This window comes from Vespula vulgaris, chromosome 4, assembly GCF_905475345.1.
Source record: "Vespula vulgaris chromosome 4, iyVesVulg1.1, whole genome shotgun sequence".
Lineage (NCBI taxonomy): Eukaryota > Metazoa > Arthropoda > Insecta > Hymenoptera > Vespidae > Vespula > Vespula vulgaris.
The window spans coordinates 617,349-635,612 of NC_066589.1; the positions used below are offsets into that span (position 1 = coordinate 617,349).

The 18,264-nt window shown below is 32.6% G+C and overlaps 3 protein-coding genes and 1 long non-coding RNA gene across 12 annotated transcripts in view; 2 read left to right on the top strand and 2 right to left on the bottom strand.

Annotated features, from left to right (window-relative positions):
• Positions 1–1,869, top strand: LOC127062905 (odorant receptor Or2-like). The gene is made up of 8 exons (XM_050991870.1): positions 1–96; positions 203–320; positions 436–697; positions 814–933; positions 1,082–1,172; positions 1,316–1,479; positions 1,565–1,697; positions 1,786–1,869. The coding sequence occupies exons 1-8, from the start codon at positions 49–51 to the stop codon at positions 1,837–1,839; spliced, it is 990 nt and encodes a 329-aa protein (XP_050847827.1). The 5' UTR covers positions 1–48; the 3' UTR covers positions 1,840–1,869.
• LOC127062904 (organic cation transporter protein-like) lies at positions 1,728–6,188 on the bottom strand. 4 transcript variants are annotated; one of them, XM_050991867.1, is made up of 9 exons: positions 6,068–6,188; positions 5,803–5,841; positions 4,724–4,895; positions 4,412–4,651; positions 3,992–4,250; positions 3,439–3,607; positions 3,041–3,354; positions 2,678–2,961; positions 1,728–2,568 (listed from the first exon to the last, which is right to left on the bottom strand). In XM_050991867.1, exons 3-9 carry the CDS (start codon positions 4,886–4,888, stop codon positions 2,305–2,307), a joined length of 1,695 nt encoding a protein of 564 aa, XP_050847824.1. In that variant the 5' UTR covers positions 4,889–4,895; positions 5,803–5,841; positions 6,068–6,188; the 3' UTR covers positions 1,728–2,304. The 4 variants fall into 4 exon arrangements, with proteins under 4 accessions (XP_050847824.1, XP_050847826.1, XP_050847823.1 ...); XM_050991869.1 differs by lacking the exon at positions 5,803–5,841 and having other exon boundaries at positions 6,068–6,177; XM_050991866.1 differs by lacking the exons at positions 5,803–5,841; positions 6,068–6,188 and adding an exon at positions 5,171–5,294.
• Positions 4,727–18,264, top strand: part of LOC127062906 (uncharacterized) — a 24,368-nt gene continuing 10,830 nt past the window's right edge. The window contains exons 1-5 of one of the 2 annotated variants that reach the window (XR_007781219.1): positions 4,727–4,867; positions 5,180–5,394; positions 6,070–6,202; positions 7,004–7,139; positions 11,884–12,136. This is a non-coding gene — a long non-coding RNA (uncharacterized LOC127062906). The remainder of the gene's footprint in view (positions 4,868–5,179; positions 5,395–6,069; positions 6,203–7,003; positions 7,140–11,883; positions 12,137–18,264) is intronic. The other variant, XR_007781218.1, reaches the window with a different exon arrangement.
• Positions 6,786–10,756, bottom strand: LOC127062903 (vitamin K-dependent gamma-carboxylase). 5 transcript variants are annotated; one of them, XM_050991864.1, is made up of 11 exons: positions 10,431–10,756; positions 9,824–10,074; positions 9,408–9,729; positions 9,134–9,316; positions 8,904–9,067; positions 8,404–8,795; positions 8,064–8,264; positions 7,612–7,850; positions 7,443–7,522; positions 7,208–7,379; positions 6,786–7,131 (listed from the first exon to the last, which is right to left on the bottom strand). In XM_050991864.1, the coding sequence occupies exons 2-11, from the start codon at positions 10,053–10,055 to the stop codon at positions 6,966–6,968; spliced, it is 2,151 nt and encodes a 716-aa protein (XP_050847821.1). In that variant the 5' UTR covers positions 10,056–10,074; positions 10,431–10,756; the 3' UTR covers positions 6,786–6,965. The 5 variants fall into 5 exon arrangements, with proteins under 5 accessions (XP_050847821.1, XP_050847820.1, XP_050847817.1 ...); XM_050991863.1 differs by having other exon boundaries at positions 7,208–7,522; positions 9,408–9,714; XM_050991860.1 differs by having other exon boundaries at positions 7,208–7,522; positions 10,431–10,755.

Sequence of the window (18,264 nt, forward strand, 5' to 3'; positions counted from 1 at the left end):
CCTACACTCGATCTTTTCGTAAATGTTTCTTCTTATGCGTTTCTTTGTATGGTATATCTTGCGAAGTATGGTCTTCACATGTTTCAACTTGAAAACGTAAATTAATTTTCGTGATTATATATATATATATATATTACAATTTTTGTGAATGATTTCTTTCGACAATTTTTGTTTCATTCTTTCGTATCAATGTTTCATATAGATAAAGTGTCTTATTATACGAATTCAACGTAATTGGAATTTATTGATCGACGAGAAGGAACTCGAAATCATGGAAGAATATACGCAAAAGGGAAAAAAATTTACCTTCATCTGTCTAAGTATGAAATTTAATATTTGTAGTTATAATTATGACGATAAAATGTCTTACGAATTTATTGATAATCTTTGTTTGTTTGTTTATTTATTTATTTATCTTTTTTTTTTTTAAATCAGTTTTGTCCTGCTTTACGATTATCGTACTGCTGACTTGGACGAGTTTTTTGTTTATTTCCGATATACTCTTACCATTAAACGGATCTCATCGATTGGAATGTCCGTTTGTGGCGGAATATTTCATAGACGAGGAGGTTTATTATTATCCTATTTTACTACATATGTATACGATATTTCTCGTTGGACTGATTGTTGTTATTGCGACTGAAGCATTTTATACTATATGCGTGCAACATGCCTGTGGTCTTTTTCATATCGTTGGGTAAAAATCGAGGAGACTTGAATTTTTCGATTTTGTCTTTTTACATATTTTGATTATTATTTAGTCGTACTTTATATCATGTTATTAATTATTTCTTTTCTTTTTTTTTTTTTTAGATATCGTTTCGAGCAAGTATTCAACGAGAGTATTTTAAATTCTATTTCATTATCGAGAAAGAGTTTTGAAATCGAGAACTCGATCGTTCGTGCTATTAATTCGCATCAAAATGCTATTGAGTATGTATTTTATATATATATATATATATATATATATATAATAATATATTTATATAATTAAATATTTATTTGAAATAGTTTTTTAATATTAATTTTCTTTTCTTTTCAATAACGATTACTTATCAAGAAAATTTTTCAATTCTCGAAGGTTCGTCGATCATATGAATTCCTGTTTCTCAAATTCTTATTTCATCTTGACGATTTTGGGCGCCATATCTCTAATTATGAATTGCACTGACGTGAGTATATATACATATTTTACTATATGTATATGTATATATAAAATACATATACATATATATGTTATATATATATGTATATATAATTATATATATATATATCGTTAATATTTGTAAATAATTACGCTTTTTGTATATTGTAGATTTTACAAGCTATGAATCCGAATAAGAATTATAATCTGATTAGTGCTTCTGTTCGTGTACTTAATGCTTTTGTACGTATCGTTAATATCATTTGTTATATGTTTGGCATATTTTATTATGGACAGAAACTCATAGATTGTAGTACCAATATTTTAGAGAAAGCGTAAGTTTAACGTTCAAACATTTTATTCGACATAAAGTAAAATTTTGCAAAAAACATTTAAGAATACTCTTATGTGTATATATAGATATACTATTCCTTGGTATCTGACATCTTCGAAGATAAAACTTTCTTTAATGATGGTTTTGCAAAGAAGCTTGAAGAAATCCACTTTATTTATTGGCAATTTATTTCCTATGTCGTTGGAATTATTTGGAACGGTAAAAGGAATTTGATAAGAGCTCTATGTATGTATGTAAGTATATCAATTTTATTAGATTCGATTATATCATTAATTATTTATTACAGATCTTAAAAACGACGTCTTGTTACATTACGACACTTCATGCATTGCAATATTGATTAAAACAATTCTATAATATGTAAAAGTCAAATTGTCATACGTGTGTATATATACATACGCACACACATACACAAATACATGCACATATACGATCAGACGCATGTTTGCATTGATAAAATTTGATTGATCAATGTGCATAATACTCACTACAATGTCGTTTAATTTTTATTTGTATTAAAAAGTAAAAGTAATAGATGTTTCATTTCACAGCATTGATATTTTTGTTAGTTTCCCAGATAATCGATGTGAATCGATGATCACGTTGTATTGCTAATAATTAATATACTTTAACACAACTTTATTACCGATTAATAAGTATCCTTGTAAGTGTTCTCCATTATAAGTAGGAACGTCTTTTATTTTTTTATCTTATCACATAAGTCTCATCTAGATTTTGATATTATTTTAATAGCAGCAGTAGTAATTTTAATTGCATTGAATTATCAGGTTGAACCATCGGATCGTTATTTATTACATGCAAAACAATTTTTTATTTCAACGAGACCACGTTCCTTCGTGACTTCTTCGTCCACTGTGTCGGTCAATGGTCTTCCACGTGTTTCCGGTAGCATCATCGAGAGTAAACCAGATAGGAGAGCGCAAAAAGCACATAAAGTACTAGGTGCCCACCAAGCAATGACACCTAATAAATCAGCGACGTAGGGAGATGATACGCTACCTACATGAGACATTGCTGAGCTGCTACCAACCGCAGAATTTCTTGTAATCTGTGGGAAAGAAATTGTTATTAATAAGAAGTAGAATTCTTTGCTTTGCTATACTTGGAAATTTATTAATAGGATATTTATTTATTTATTTATTTATTTATTTTTTTACCGTAGGAAACAATTCTGAAGTATATAGTATTATGATGCTGTAAACGGCAGATAACATGAATCTTCCTGTTAGAGCGACGATTATTATAGTCAGAGTTTCCGTAGTTGGTATTATAAGAATACTGAATAAAAGTAATGCCGTCAAAGTGTACATTATAGCACAAGCTTGTCTTCGTCCCAAGTACATCAAAATGGGCGTTGGTATCAAGTAAGCTGGTATTTCGGTGATACCCATTACGAAAATGTAAAGGTAACGATCAGCTGAGAAATTATCCACGTTTAACGCTAAAAAAAGGAAAACATAATAAAAATAAGTATTTTGAAATAATGTTTTGTAAAGGTAAGATCGATAATTAATTATTACCTAACGCATAATAAGTAAGGGAAGCTGTAAGCCATGCGAAATTTGTGATCATTACTCTTTTTAACAATTCACAGTTGAAGAGAATAATAACCAGTCCTTTTATATTGTTCTTTAATTTATGTCCTTGAGTAGAGGAATTTGATACTTGATTCTCCGTTTCTTCCAATTGAGTTTGTAATATAGGCTTATTTGCAGCCGTTGTAGAATAGGTGTTTGTTGTTTTATAAATAGGCCCGTGATATTTCTCGATCACTTTCTGGGCTTCTTTTAAACGATTTTGTGACAAAAGCCATCGCGGTGATTCTGGCATCAGCCTGACGATCAAAATTTAGAGAAGAAGCATCGAAACATTGAAGATATATTTTTGAAATAATAGCAATCATATTGTATACCATTACCATATAAAAAGAAGCATAATTAAAGCTGGCAATGTCGATGCTAATTGTTTGTATCGCCAATTATGTAAACCGTATGCTATAATAGCCATAATTGCTGTTCCTACAGGATATCCAGCGTTATATGCTACACCCATCCATTGTCTATGCTTTTCACTGGCTATTTCGGTTACTGTATATAATGAAATTATTATCATTTTATATTTTATAAATCAATATGTATTATACCGAACGGAGAATAACGACGAGTAGAGAACAATACAATTTACTCGTAAATCAAGGTGAATTAATGAGTGTAAATATTTATATTTTTGAGCCTTAGAATACTTCAAGGAACATTCAGAAATCAATAATGGAGATTAGTACGTAACAAACTTTCTCACGAGTCGGACGTGTTTATACAAGCGGCGTTATTATATATTTAGCTCGATAATATATATTAATGTAATAATTAATTAATTAATTAATTAATTAGCAATATAAGATAAATGTGACGTCTACGTTATTCGTTATTCTTCGAATTCGTCGTTGATAAATAAGGATAAAAAAAACTTACGAAAAGTAAAGGAAGGATACAAAATGGCGGCATGACTCATCCCATTTATTAATCTAAGGATCATGAAGCACCAAAACCAAGGTACGATCGCACTGCTCGGAGCAGATATAATTAACATAACTATACCAATGGCGTAAGCGAATTTGCGACCATATTTGTCGGAAATAATACCGAACGATGCGCTTCCTAAGAGTTTTCCAAGAGAGAACATCATCTGGGTGTTGGATCTATCAGCCATTCTGTCGCACACGAGGTCCCACTGGGATAATATCGTGATTTATAAAGCGTATTTGTGGGACGTTTTTTTTTTCTTTTTCCTTCTACTACTTTCAATTAACTAAATTTTACACGGGTAAGCGAAACTCGAATTGTTATTATTATTCATACTGTATTAACGATCTAGAAAATAATGCAACTTACATCTTCCACGAAAGAAGTACCTTCTGTGTTACGTGCAAAACTTCGAACATTGCATTCCTTTGTCTTTAATATTCCATGTTTGTTCTTATATTTGAGAGCTTCTTCGAAACCTATTTTTGCAAAGTTTTCATAGTTATAATCGTATTGGGTGCAAGAACTGGCTGATGAAATGTTTCTTATTTGCTCATCAGTCCAATTCGCTGAAGTAAGAATTGGTATGGAACACCAGTGGTTAGGAACCTGAAATGAAAAACAATTTTAATTAAAATTTAATTACGTTTAATAGGTATCATCATTAAGCGAGACACTTACTTCGGCTATGAAGATATATGCCATGGAATGCATTCCGTTGAACAACGTTGGTATCGTCGTTAAAATGAAAATCAAATAAAGAAAATTGGAACCTTCGCCGAGCTTCTCGAGTGCATTTAAAAGCGGCTCTTTCTGATCGACTTGGTACGAATCTAATTTTGTCATATTTTATCTGTGAACAATGCGAGATTATTAAAATCTTTGTTGTGTAATCGTAATATTTTTTGTGGTGGAATTCTTCGAAAAGACGTTATCACTAGACAAAAGTTGACAATTCGACGATTAGTCGAATGTTTATGTAGAGTAAATTATATATACGTTTCCTTCTTAAATAGTATATCGTAGAATGACCTCGATTGAGATTAAGATAGCGTGGAATCTTTTCGGTTCATTTTCTCATGTTTATTTAGTAAAATTCTTTAAGACTGATAAATGAAAATTTTTTACCGTTTATAGAATATCGTCCGATGTCGATGATGGATGAAACATACTGGATATAGTAACAGATTAGTTAAACACGCGTATGATAATAGAGTTCGTTTTGTATGATCACCGGAAATGTACATCACCATTCAAGTGAGTACCGCACTCGGGAAGTTAATATTTTAAAAGGGGAAGTGCATAGAAGTTCACGGTTATCTTAAATTATCAACAAAATACAAACGTTGAAAGTAAGTACTATCTAAAACAAAAAAAAATATTAACATAAGGAATTACCATTGTAAAAAGGTATCTATATGCTAACGAACATGCATAATATTAATATCAAAATAAAAAAAAGTTTTTGTCGTACTTTAGAACAGAGATAAACGAACGTTAATATAGAACGTAATTTTTATTTAACGTTACAATTAATAGATTTATAATAGTTCTTTTTAAATGTACTTTTTTTTTCTTCTTCTTTAACAAACATGCGATTCACGTGATCCAGATCTTCTTTATATCGAAGTCGAAATTTTCACAAGGTTTTTGTACGAAACAATTTTTGTGTCATGCCTTTCAATTAAAAATTTTAACGGTAATCGTTTTTTTTGTTTGATGAGTTTTGTTTATCATGTAAATTAAATTAAGATACATACTTTGATCGTTGTTAACGCGTCGACCCAGATTAGTTGAAGCTGGAACGAACGAAAATAGAAATAGAAAAAGAACAAAGCGAGAGAAGACGTTGTTCTCGTCGTATTTCGAGACGATGCATGTTGTACATTACGAATTGTCACGTTTTTATCTTTATTTGCGATCGTAACATATTTTATTTTATTCACACAAGGCTTATGACTTAATAGTTTTTAAGTTGTTTTTTTCTTCATTTTTTTTCTTTTTCTGTTTTTCTTTTTTACTTACAGAAATCTTCCGATCGTAGGTTATTCGAACACTTATGTCACGAAGAAGAAGCAACAAGACTAAAGGTCTGGTTGAAAGTGCATGACGATCCTTCAGTTCTTAGTCGATCGGCGATCTGATAACATTTTGTAGCATGTAAGATAAGTGGCTTCAGATAAAGTACCTCTTGCGATAAACTACAAATATTTAAGCCAATTCAATGCGTTCAAAAGTAAATTATTATAATTATTATTATGGAAATACAGATACAGTGTATTTACATATAATGATTTATAGTGTAATATATTTTCAATGTCAATAGTTATGATGAAATGAGCCACATTTCTTATAATATCACATCAGATCATCAATGAAAAATGTGCAAAAGATATATGCACATATCTATATATATATATATGTATATATAAACAGAAGGCGATGTATTATTTTTCATTCTAATATTAATTTTAATCTCTTAGATAATTTGTTTTTTTTACAATAATCTTATGAAAAATACTACTTTTTTGTAACAAAAAATAACAATGGAAGATAATATACCGACAATGTTCTATTATCGGTAATACAGTTTTCTTTAATTTCATCTATCGGTAGAGAGAATCAAGGTATCATTTAAACAAATTGCAATATTGTTACGTAATCTTTCTATTATTAAAATATTTTTCACAATAATTTGTGATTTTTTAAATACTTTGAAAATTATAAATTAATCAAATCTGTGTCGATTAATTAATTTAGAAATTTTATAAACATTGTTGTATCTTTGAATATACAAAAATAGGTTTCTAAAATCTTTGAATAATGATAATGAGTTCTAAAGTAAAATTATTTACGATTCAACATTATATATATATATATAATTTGTCTTAATCTGAGATCATTTCGTTCTATGTTTATTTTCTTAGACTTGTCTCCTAACCCGTACTCTTCGTATCATAGGAACGTCGTAAACAAGATTGAAGAAGGCATTTGCTAGATGACTCAATGCTCTTCCCCAAGAATCAACTTTATAATTTAATTCCTGTACGAGGGAGAATGGTTCCTTGGTATTAGTGTTTTCAACTTGTCTAAAAAGGTAAAAAACAACAGTAATTAATTTTCTGTTTATGTTATTATTATAGTATTAATGCTCTGATAACAAACCTGTTAATATCCAATTTTTGTTTCGTTTGATTGGTATAAGTATACATGTAACAAGCTGGATAAGGAGTAATCGTTTTAATTCTGTGAAATTTTTCGGTTTTTACGTCGATCGATAATCCCTTTTTTAAAGTGACACTTTCCATTTGATTTTCTTCGTTATATGCTACTTCACCTTCAAGAACCGTCAACGATACATTCGTGAAATCACTGCTAATGTAATTTTCTAATGACATACTCGGGAAATCGGCTACGAAGAGAACATCGGTGTAGTTTGACCAACTGTATACGTCTTTTTGAATATCGTTCATTTTATATCTAAAGAGATAACAAAGCGAAGTAAAATGTTATAGTAATGATTATTAATAGAACGTACGGGAATCATGTATATTAAATTTTTATATCACCGATAAGAGTTGTATTGCGTTAGAAGTGGCATCACGAAGGAAACATGTTTAAAAGGATGCCAATCGACCGTCAACATGTCAACGTTTGGATCAAAAATTCTTTGTTGAAATCTTCCGTTCAAAGAACACCATACATCCATGTAAATGCTTAAATTCGAAGAGAGTTTAGTCCATTTTTCTCGTTCTTCGTGTTTAGGACTATTATTCAGAGTCTCTTCTTTCTGTCGCAGTATATTATTCTGGAAATGAGAGGTCGTATGAGTTAAAAAAAGTATAAAAAAAGAAAAAAAGAAGTGACAAGTTTATAACCTCGCAAAAATTGATTTAATGAATCGATATGTACAAAAAATCAGATAAGAAACAGCAGTAAAATTGATAGAAGACGTTTATAATTCTGCGACTGTTGATTTAATGAGTCAATAAAAAATATGACTAGACTATCGAGATAAAACCTTTATACAAAAAGCATATTGTCTCGCCATGTCTCCATGTTTCACCCATCGATCACTTTGTACCCATGTATCGGGATCGAGAAAACGATCTTCGTTGCTCTCGTTATCGTGAACTCGTATTACAACTAATATTGTATCCCAAGTGTGGACCATCATGTCCCAGGAATAACCGTACAAACCTGGGACCCAATTGTTATAACCCTGGAATAATTTATTTATTTATTTATTTATTTATTTATTTATTGATTTATTTATTTTCACTTTGTTACGAATTTGTAAATTTTCACAGTTTTGATTTTTTTATTTTTCTATTTTTTTTGACATGATTAATGTAATTTACCTTGGTGATGAAATGCGAGTAGGGTAAAAAGAATTGTAAGGCAATGTGGATTAATAACATAGATACGACGAATTGTTGTTTTTTCGTCACTTTCTTCGGATTAACATTTTTCATCGTTGAGTTATCGATAGGTTTTACATTTTCAGACGACTGGTAGTGTTTATTTTCGTCCATAGTAGCTTTTTGCGAATCGAATTCATTTAGATTAGTAACCTCTTTTGTTTGTTCATTTATCAGTCTATTAATTGGACTTTGCAAACAATTTTTTATCACATTTACACATTTGGAAAGTAAGATATTTTGTTTACACTTGATCCAAGAGTAAAAAGTTCTCGGCCAATCGACGTTACAAAAAAGAGGCATTGTTACTAAGCAAACGTATGGGAACATACCTGAAAAAAGGAATAAAAAAGAAAAGAAAAGAAAAAAAAACAAGAAGATAAAAGATTACGAAGAATTAACAAAAGGAGACAAATAATTACGACAGAGATTCATGTTACCTATACTAAACAGTCTCGAGTTCATCAAATGGAAGGCCGTGCAAAATATCATAGCCGGTAATCGAGTTTTATCGAACAACATCCAAAATCCAACGGTTAAGTCAAATATGAAACCGAACCAATGGACTATAAAGAAATCTGTTTCTTCGGTGGTCAAGAAAATTCTGTAAAAACAAAATGTCTTTCTCCGAAGGAAGATAATAAAGGTTTATTTAAAAATTAGGACTTACTTGAACGGATCAAAAACCCAGTGTCTCGAGAGATTCAACATGGAATATCCTTCGAGCCATTCTTTACCGGATTTTTTTAAACCGGCCAGAAAGTATAGAAGGAAAAATTGAAATCTCAATATAAAATAATTCCACAGTGGCACGGTTTCCTTGATTTTTTTAGCATCACTGGCATCGAACGCACTGTGTGACAACAAAGAAAGACTCCTTTTATAACAAAAGTATCATTATTTAATCATAAAACGAGATAATTGTAATCGTATGTTGTACTCACAAGTACTTGTTTGCTTCTGTACACCAAAAAAGAGTCGCTACGATACCATAAAGATAAGTGTGATTGTTCCAATAACTTTTATCCAATAGAAATATATACCAGTAAGGAACAACGAAGCAAGCGCAAGCTAATTTAAATCGGACACCAAGCATGATACCAAAAGCACCTAACCACATTGCACCATAAATTATTATCATCCAAGGTAACGAAAGTGGTGTCATTCCGTGAATCAATGGGAAATGACAATCCCATGGATCCCCCCATTTTATATCGATATCCGCTAATCCTCTTTCTTCGACAACGTCCACTATCATACACAAACCTATTTGAAATGATGTGATTTTGTATTTGAAAAAAATATATTCTTTGTCTTTCTTTTTCTTTCTCAGGTACATACATAAGTTAAGAAAACTTACCGAAAAGTGCTCTCGCTATACCCAAATTTGCTGGATCCGTCGGCCGATAGAGAAGCCGCACGAAATTTTCGAAACTTGATAATTCGACGAATTTAAAGCCGCAAGCGTCTTCGAATTTTTCGTACGACAAACGTTTCGATCTTATCCCAAATTGTTTTCTTTTCAACGTTTCTACATTCTCCTCGTTCATCGTTCGATCGGAAATTACAGATTTCGAATTAGTCGGTTCCATACCGATGTTTTTGGAAACTCTAAGATAATGGAAAATTTTGGCTATGTATAATAAAAAAATAAAGAAAACAAAGAAGAAGCCAAAAAGTTATCTAGATAATAAAAAAGTGAAATGTAAATTAAAAAATCTCACGAGTCCAAAATGATCACCTTTGGCTTTCGTGTCAAGTTCAAAAAACATCATTCGAATTTAGTGATTCTCGATGGAACGTATCGCACCGTGAGTCGAAGAGGAATTAATAGCAACGCGATTAGATACATGTAAATTATTGGAACGCGACGGAGTAAACAAGAATACGTGCTCGAGATTAAAATCGAATCCACTCTTTGAAAAGTAAAGTAAATTTATAGGGAAAGAAGTTTAGTAGGTACTTACATACTCAATACTCAGGTAGAATGTCCATTAACACGTGCTCGAGATGTTCCCAAAGAGAAGCCAGTGTGAAGAGGCTGATCTTTATCGTGATCACTCAGGTGAGATGAAAGCTGATCGATCTCGAGATCTATACCTCGAGAGATGTTCTTACAAAAAGGAAAGACTTTGCTGGGACTTGCTGGGAAAGGCCGGTGTAGACTTTGCCTTTTCTTCTTTGCTTTTTCTTTTCGCGTGCGTACCGAGCGCGAGTACGGTCAAAGAAGGAAGACAAGTTGATGTGCCGACCGTGTTCCAGAGTTCGAGAGAATACGAAGTGAGAGCGTCGCCAGGCAACGTGGCCGACTATTGACCCGCGCCCGCGCAATAATTATATATTATCGGCTGTCCTTCTTCAACGTGTGTGTATATACGATTTGCGCACCGCCACGCACCCTTTCACTCGACTTTCTCCACGTGCTTTTATTTTTCCCGGCATTTTCACAGATACGAAAAAATATCGATCTTAGCGAAAAGATCGTTTCTATTTTTATATGATATTAAAGTAGTTATTATTTGACTGATTTCAGATTCTATCTATCGGATAAGAAATAAGATTAAAGAGAGTGAAGGTGGTTCACAAATTTCAGAAAGTACGGAACATGTTTTATAAGGGATTTATTTGAAATAAGATCATTTGTTAGATTAATTATCGTAATTCTGGTATCTTATATATTATTGACTATCTTCTTTCAATGTGCGTGTATACAATTGAAGCGATGCTACGCACCCTTTCATTCGACTTTCTCCACGTGCTTTTATTTTTCCCGGCATTTTCACATATACGAAGAAATATCGATCCTAACAAAAAGATTATTTCTATTTTAATTTGATATCGGAGTAATTATTATTCGACTGATTTCAGATTTTAGAGGTTTAATAAGAAATAAGATGTGTGTGTATATGAATTAAGCAACATTACGCACTCCTTCACTCGATTTTCTTCACGTGCTTTTATCTTTCTCGGCATGTTTACATATACAAAGAAATATCGATCCTAACAAAAAGATTATTTCTATTTTAATTTGATATCGGAGTAATTATTATTCGACTGATTTCAGATTTTAGAGGTTTAATAAGAAATAAGATGTGTGTGTATATGAATTAAGCAACATTACGCACTCCTTCACTCGACTTTCTTCACGTGCTTTTATCTTTCTCGGCATGTTTACATATACAAAGAAATATCGATCCTAACAAAAAGATTATTTCTATTTTAATTTGATATCGGAGTAATTATTATTCGACTGATTTCAGATTTTATCGATTTCGTTAGAAATAAGATTGAGGAGGAAGAAAGAGGATTACTATCCTCGAAATAGCGGGGAAAATATTTTATAAGGGATTTATTCGAAATAAAGTCATTTGTTAGATTAGTCATCGTATCCTAACGAGACTCTCTTTCTATCTTTCTAAGAAAAAGGGAGAGGATGATCGTCAAATCCTGAAGGACATTCTACGATGCGCTAAATTCTTCCCTTTCATCGAACAACTCCTTAGGGATCGTGATCGAAGCCTAGGATTTCGTCGGACATTAATTCGAATCACTTCCAGTAGGACGCATAACGCTTAACCCCTTTACTTCATCAACGAGACGTCAACGTGATTGAACATCTAGAGAGAAGGATTTCGAGGATGCCAGATTGTTGTCCAGGATGAAATTTAATCGAGTACGTATTTGAATATTTCTCATTAGCGATGGTTTTCTATATGGGATTATTTTAAGAGATTATTTTTGCGAATATTATACAACACATAAGCTGTTAATTATTTTGTGTGACGTTTGTGTTGCAAATCTTGTTAAAAATAAATTGCTGACAATGAGATCAGTAGAAAGAATTGATATATAGAAATGTGACGAAGGATAATTAATAATAAATTATTTAAGTAGATATTTATTTTTATCTTTATGTTTATATATATTATATTATATTATATTATATATAATATATAATATATATAATTTATTACATGTATTATATATATATACATATACTATTTTATTAATATATATTTTATTTTTGTAATTATTGAATTCTTTGAAATATTTTTTATTTCCGGATATCTTTGTCCCATCGATCAGTTTCACGATTATATATATATGTATACATATATATAGATTATTTATATTATATGATATATATAATGAGAATGTTTTTTTTTACTTTTGTCAAGTAAAAGTAATTAAAATTTTCCAAGGAGATTGAACTTTCTAATCGTGTTGTACGTTCGAGAGAAGGACTATTCTAGAGTTTTTGAAGTAGCTACGAGGCCTTTTCGTTCTTGCAGCTGGGGTGTTCTTATGAATGGACGTCACTTCGCGCTCCAAATCTCCAACGGCCGTTTTAGGGCTGTAAAACAAAAGGCTGATTTATTTCAGCACGCCCCTCAATCTGTCTCCGCGGACCACATTCTGATCAGGGTTGCCTCTTCAAAATCAACTTCCTTGAAGTACGACACTATATATGCGTATAGATATCTAAATATACATGTGCGCGGGTGTGTTTGTCGGTGATTATGAATCATATTTAATATTTTTGTTTTCGTTATATATGATTTTTAGAATTAGAAGATAATATTGATTTGCTTTAACAGAATTCAGCTGTTAATATGCATGGGCAAGCGTTAAAATTAATGCTGATATTTGTTCGTCGAAAAAACCCATCGACTGAACTAGGGGTTTATGTTATTTGCACTTCGTATTTATTTGGGTATTTGAATCGTGCACCTGGATGTGCTAAGAGATGAAGTCTAGAGAAGGAGAGAGAAAGAGAGGGAGGAATGATAGCGACGGACATTTTTGGATTGTCCTGTGTATTTGCTTGGCTATTTATCACGGTTTATTATTTCCTATTGTTGGCACGAGTCACGCATTGTTGATAGAGTAGAAGGGCCATAGCGAATTTCTAAAACCGTGTCCGATCGAATTTGCATATTATATTCTGGATCGAATATCGGGACTCCGATTACAAGGCCCCCAGTTAATTGCGGTCCTTCATTGTTCTCTAGCATCTAAGGGTCGCTACACAATCTCTCTTTTTCTCTCTCTCTTTCTCTCGCGCTTATGGATATGAATATTCTTCGCCCTAATGTGGATCTGGTTACGGCTTTAATGCATTAATACGAATAATCCATTTTATTGCGATCTTAGTAATTAATACAAAAAATTATATATTTAATAGGATTACAATACTTAGTAGGTTAAGCTTCAAAAAGCTTTCATAGATATAATTAATTTATACTTTTTTTTTTATGACACTATTGCACACGAGACGATTTATTAAGTTTTGATAAAAGATAAACACTTTGTAATTTTTGCAAGTTATAAGAATGCTAAAAAAGAGAAGTAACGATCAACTTCTTATTTAAGATAAAACAGTCAGGATGTTTGTTGTTAAAAAAAAGGGGGTAGAAATATGGTAACGGCTCGGATGTAATACTTTCGACGTCTGTGTAGCAATAGTGGGGGTAAGATGGAGTGGACAAAAAATCGGGCATAAAATTAACAATATATACAGGCTGCAGAACCCAGTTTGTTGCTTGGCAGTAATATTTCACGAAGGTTTCACCCCGCGGGGCGAGAGGGTTCATTCTCCAGGGGGGTGTTCACAACAATGGAACCCTTTACTCAGCCCCTAGCGCCCAGCCAACATCCATACATCATCATTCATAGTGGAAAAAAGCTGGGGGCACCTTTGCAATGTACGTTGGAGGGGTCTCTGATGTTTCCAAGTGCCGAGTAGGCATCGAGTGCTTCCTGATACTTCCGAGAAATTTTATATCGCGTTTTCGAGCTATCGGAGATATTTTTTTTCACAAAATTTAAGCACTTGCTGAAGATTTTAGAACGAAGAAATTCGCTGATATGAATACTTATCGTTGATCGGAATAAAATTGAGACTAAATTTGTTTGTAGGATATTTGGACTATTGACTATGACGTAACATACAGTTGGTGAAGAAAGAGAGAGAGAGAGAGAGAGAGAGAGAGAGAGAGAGAGAGGCGGATCTATTTTATAGGTACAGAGACAAGCGTGACGGCTTTGCGGTCATTTCGTTTTTCGAAAGCCATTCGGGAACCCCTTCTTTAAATCGCCACGCCCCTTTAAACGTCGCAAGGGCCTGCTTTCGCAAACAATGACGAGTAAAAATACGAGGAAGGGTTGAGAAAAAAATATAAACGATGAAACCAACTTCCACCAGTTTCCACAAAGTTTATGAAGAATCTTTAGAGAGCATGGGTCATGATTTTTTCTGTTTCTTTCTTTTTTTTCGTGCGTTCGTGATCAACGAGAGGAGAAAAATGTTGTTTGATATTCTTTTTCTAAGATCATCGATCAAAAAACCTTGATCCCATACGTCGATTCGATATCGACTTGCTGAAAAGTGTAAAAAAAAAGAAGGCGAAACGTAATCCGCTTTAACGAAACGAGGCAACCCTTCGACGACCCATCGGCCATGTCACAGCACGGGTGACTGATTGTAAAACCATCGAGTAAGCCACAAAAGGGTTGCTGCAGGACTGAGAGAAAGTTATGGAGAACGGCTGAGTAGTGGAGAGATTTAAAATTGAGCCTCGTAATCGACGTGTAATCCTCTAAAACCGTGACAGTCCATAGATAATCGATGTGATACTCGATGACGGTTGGTCAATCCATTTCTTTCCACGTCATATCGCGTCTATGTCGTCTCAACGTCAATTTCAAAACGTCATTACGTTTAATCATTTTTAATTTCGATAAATTCCATAAACGATGACGATTCAACGATGTCGATCAGTTCAGACACTCGTTTCGTATCCAAATTCGATTTTAAAAGCATCGAAGTAAACACCTGATCGATATTCCATTCGGTTTGCATAACTTAAACCAGTCTTCCAGAAATCTGACTCTCCGTTAACTTATTATTTACGGTCTGTTAAATGCAGCTGCCGTAAGGATCGTTCTCAAAAGTGGTAGGATTTTTTTCGCGCCTCGTAGACGAGCCGGATTTGCGAGAGATGTTTTGTCAATAAACGGGGACGAGGATTTTCACACTCCTAACCTTTCTTTTCTTTTTTTCCCGTTTTTTCTTTTTCCTTTTCCCCCGAATCTTTTCATGCGCGAAACAAGAGAAACTACGCTCAGGAGAAATTTTCACTTCTCGAGTTCTTTTAATCGTTCTTAATCCTTAAAATATTCATCTATCCCAGGACTGCAGATTCGTCGGATGAAAAATTCTTTACGTTAGCTCGTTAGTCCCCTATTTTTTTTTTGTCGAAATGAATTAAAATGTAATTAGCATGGGTCGACATAGACCATGGGAGTTCATATTCTTAGGATAGAACAGGATTGACACACTCGCGATTCTTACGTGCGAGCAATTTTTATTCTTCTGACGCGTTCATCCGAGAGGACGTTTTCGTGAAAGGAACGAGAAGAGAGGGGTGGAAAAGGAGGAGAAGAGGAAGGGAGGGAGAGGAAGATAGATGAAGGGGGACAACGCGAGCTAGGGCTACAGGTACCCTAGTTACTTATGTTGGGGTAGAAATAGAAAAAAAGCATCCACGCGGCTCGATCGTCACTGCGAAGGGTCCTTGCCGTTACTGTCATTGCTGTTGGTGAAACGAAGGGGATGGGTTCGATGTACTTTCTCTTTCTCACACACACACACACACACTCTCTCTCTCTTTCTTTCTGCCTTATTTTCGAGCAAAACGTTACGATTTTTATCAGAACTCAGCATCCAGCTGGACTATATCTCTCTCTTGGGATTTCGAGCAAGTTTTTCGTTGATCGATTTCAATTGAAAAAGCGTCATTGTTTTCAAAGAATATCGACAAAATCCGTATTAATTTATTAGTTACAAAATTCTCAGATATTTCGAACTTAAAGGCGAATTTATTTTTGTCTTTCGTTCGACGAATTTATTCAAAGGCAAAACCTATTCTCTGTTTGTAATCGTTAAGTGGAATATCCATAGGGAAGCAATGGCGCGTGTGTATACTCTCTTTTTACTTCCTTGATATTATTTTACCGCGCATGGCAACTGTTTTACTTGTGCTCAAGCAGCGGACATAGTCGGTTGGCTTGATATTCGAGTGGTTAGGCTAAAGCATAGTCCGATAGACATCTGCGATAATCGTAGTAGGCTCAATGGATTCTTCGAATACTCCGCACGAGTTCTTCTTTTTATTTGAACTTGAAAAATTTAAGTATTGGTAAAGTTTCTAACATCGTTTAGATAGATTATGTTTTATAGGAAATAAGAGAATATATGATAGAGGATCGAAGACAATAGAATATGAAATCATCGAATTATCGAACATCCTTTCATTTATTTTCTAGAGGAAGGGAACATGAAAGGATAAGTAGAGGAGGATAGACTCTTAGATCTTAGGTTGCTAAAGAGATAACGATCGTTCCTGTGAGAGGGCTATGTAATGCCCTAAAATTCCCTTGGGACGCAAAGAGAAGACGAAGTTTCAGAACCGACGAACAAAGAGGTCTCCCTCGTTGCAATTTAGCTGCATGCTGAAATAAGATTTGGGAGCATTGAATTGAGTCGACCGATCGTACCACTATTCCTTGCGATTACCCGCAAAGGCGATTTTTATTTTACGAATACTGACTCATCGTTCTTTATAAAGACTATAAGAGCAAAAAAAAATATTATTTCTTTTAGTTACTTTATATCTTTATATTTATGTATACTTATATATATATAACGTTTATATAAAAAAATATATATGTAATATAACTAAAAGAATATATATATATATATATATTTATTACTAGTATGTACGCACACATGCGCGTATTATATATATATAATATATTATATATATATTATATATATTATATATATTATATAATATATATACATACTAATATATATACTAATATGTATATATATTTGTAATAAATTTTAACACGATTAATTTTAACATGATAACAATGTTAGTATGTATAAATTATATATATATATATTATATATATTAATTATATATATATAATTTATTACTAATATATATATAAAATATATATTAGTAATAAATTTTAAAGATCTTGCGAAAGTTTCTCGATACTTTTCGCGATAAGAGGTAGTGTCTAGTCGGTAGATCGGAGTGCAAACATAATGGTAATGGTCTCTGGATAACAGGGAAGCAAGGCGGAAGATTAAGATCTAAGCATTGTTGTCGAGTGCGTTTATGGTGCGCGCACACACAAGAGTACTGGCGTTAACGTCAAAAGGCGTTATACGCTCGAGCTGGCTCACCTGGCGGCCTCGAAAGGTATCTGATTATCCGACCTCGATGAGATTTACAATAGATTCTAATGTGTCGTCTTTGTTTCTTCTTTCTCCCCTTTCTTTTTTCTGCTGGTCGGATTCTTTATCGTCTGCTAGCCCTCGGTTAGATCATCATCAAAAAGAAGAACAGATATCGTTGCTATTACTAGCGAAAGGATACTACTTTATTTGTGTTTATGGTGTAGGAAATATTTTTCAAAGTATTGAGTAAAATAGGAAATAGAATAAAAGGAAATATAATTTAAGACAATAACAAAAATATGTATTAATGTACCTTTAGCATTTGCAGGAACTTGTATAGTAATTCCCACAAATTTTTTCTTTATTTCTTTTTTTATAGTATCCATACAAAATAATATATGTTTATATACAATGAATATATTTAAAAGTATATATGAAAGTAGAAATATAAAAAGAAAAAAAGAAAAGAAAAACAAAGCAAATTTTCTTTCTGCTCATTTGTAAAAAATTTTATAATAATTTTTACAATATTATAAAAATATTCAAAA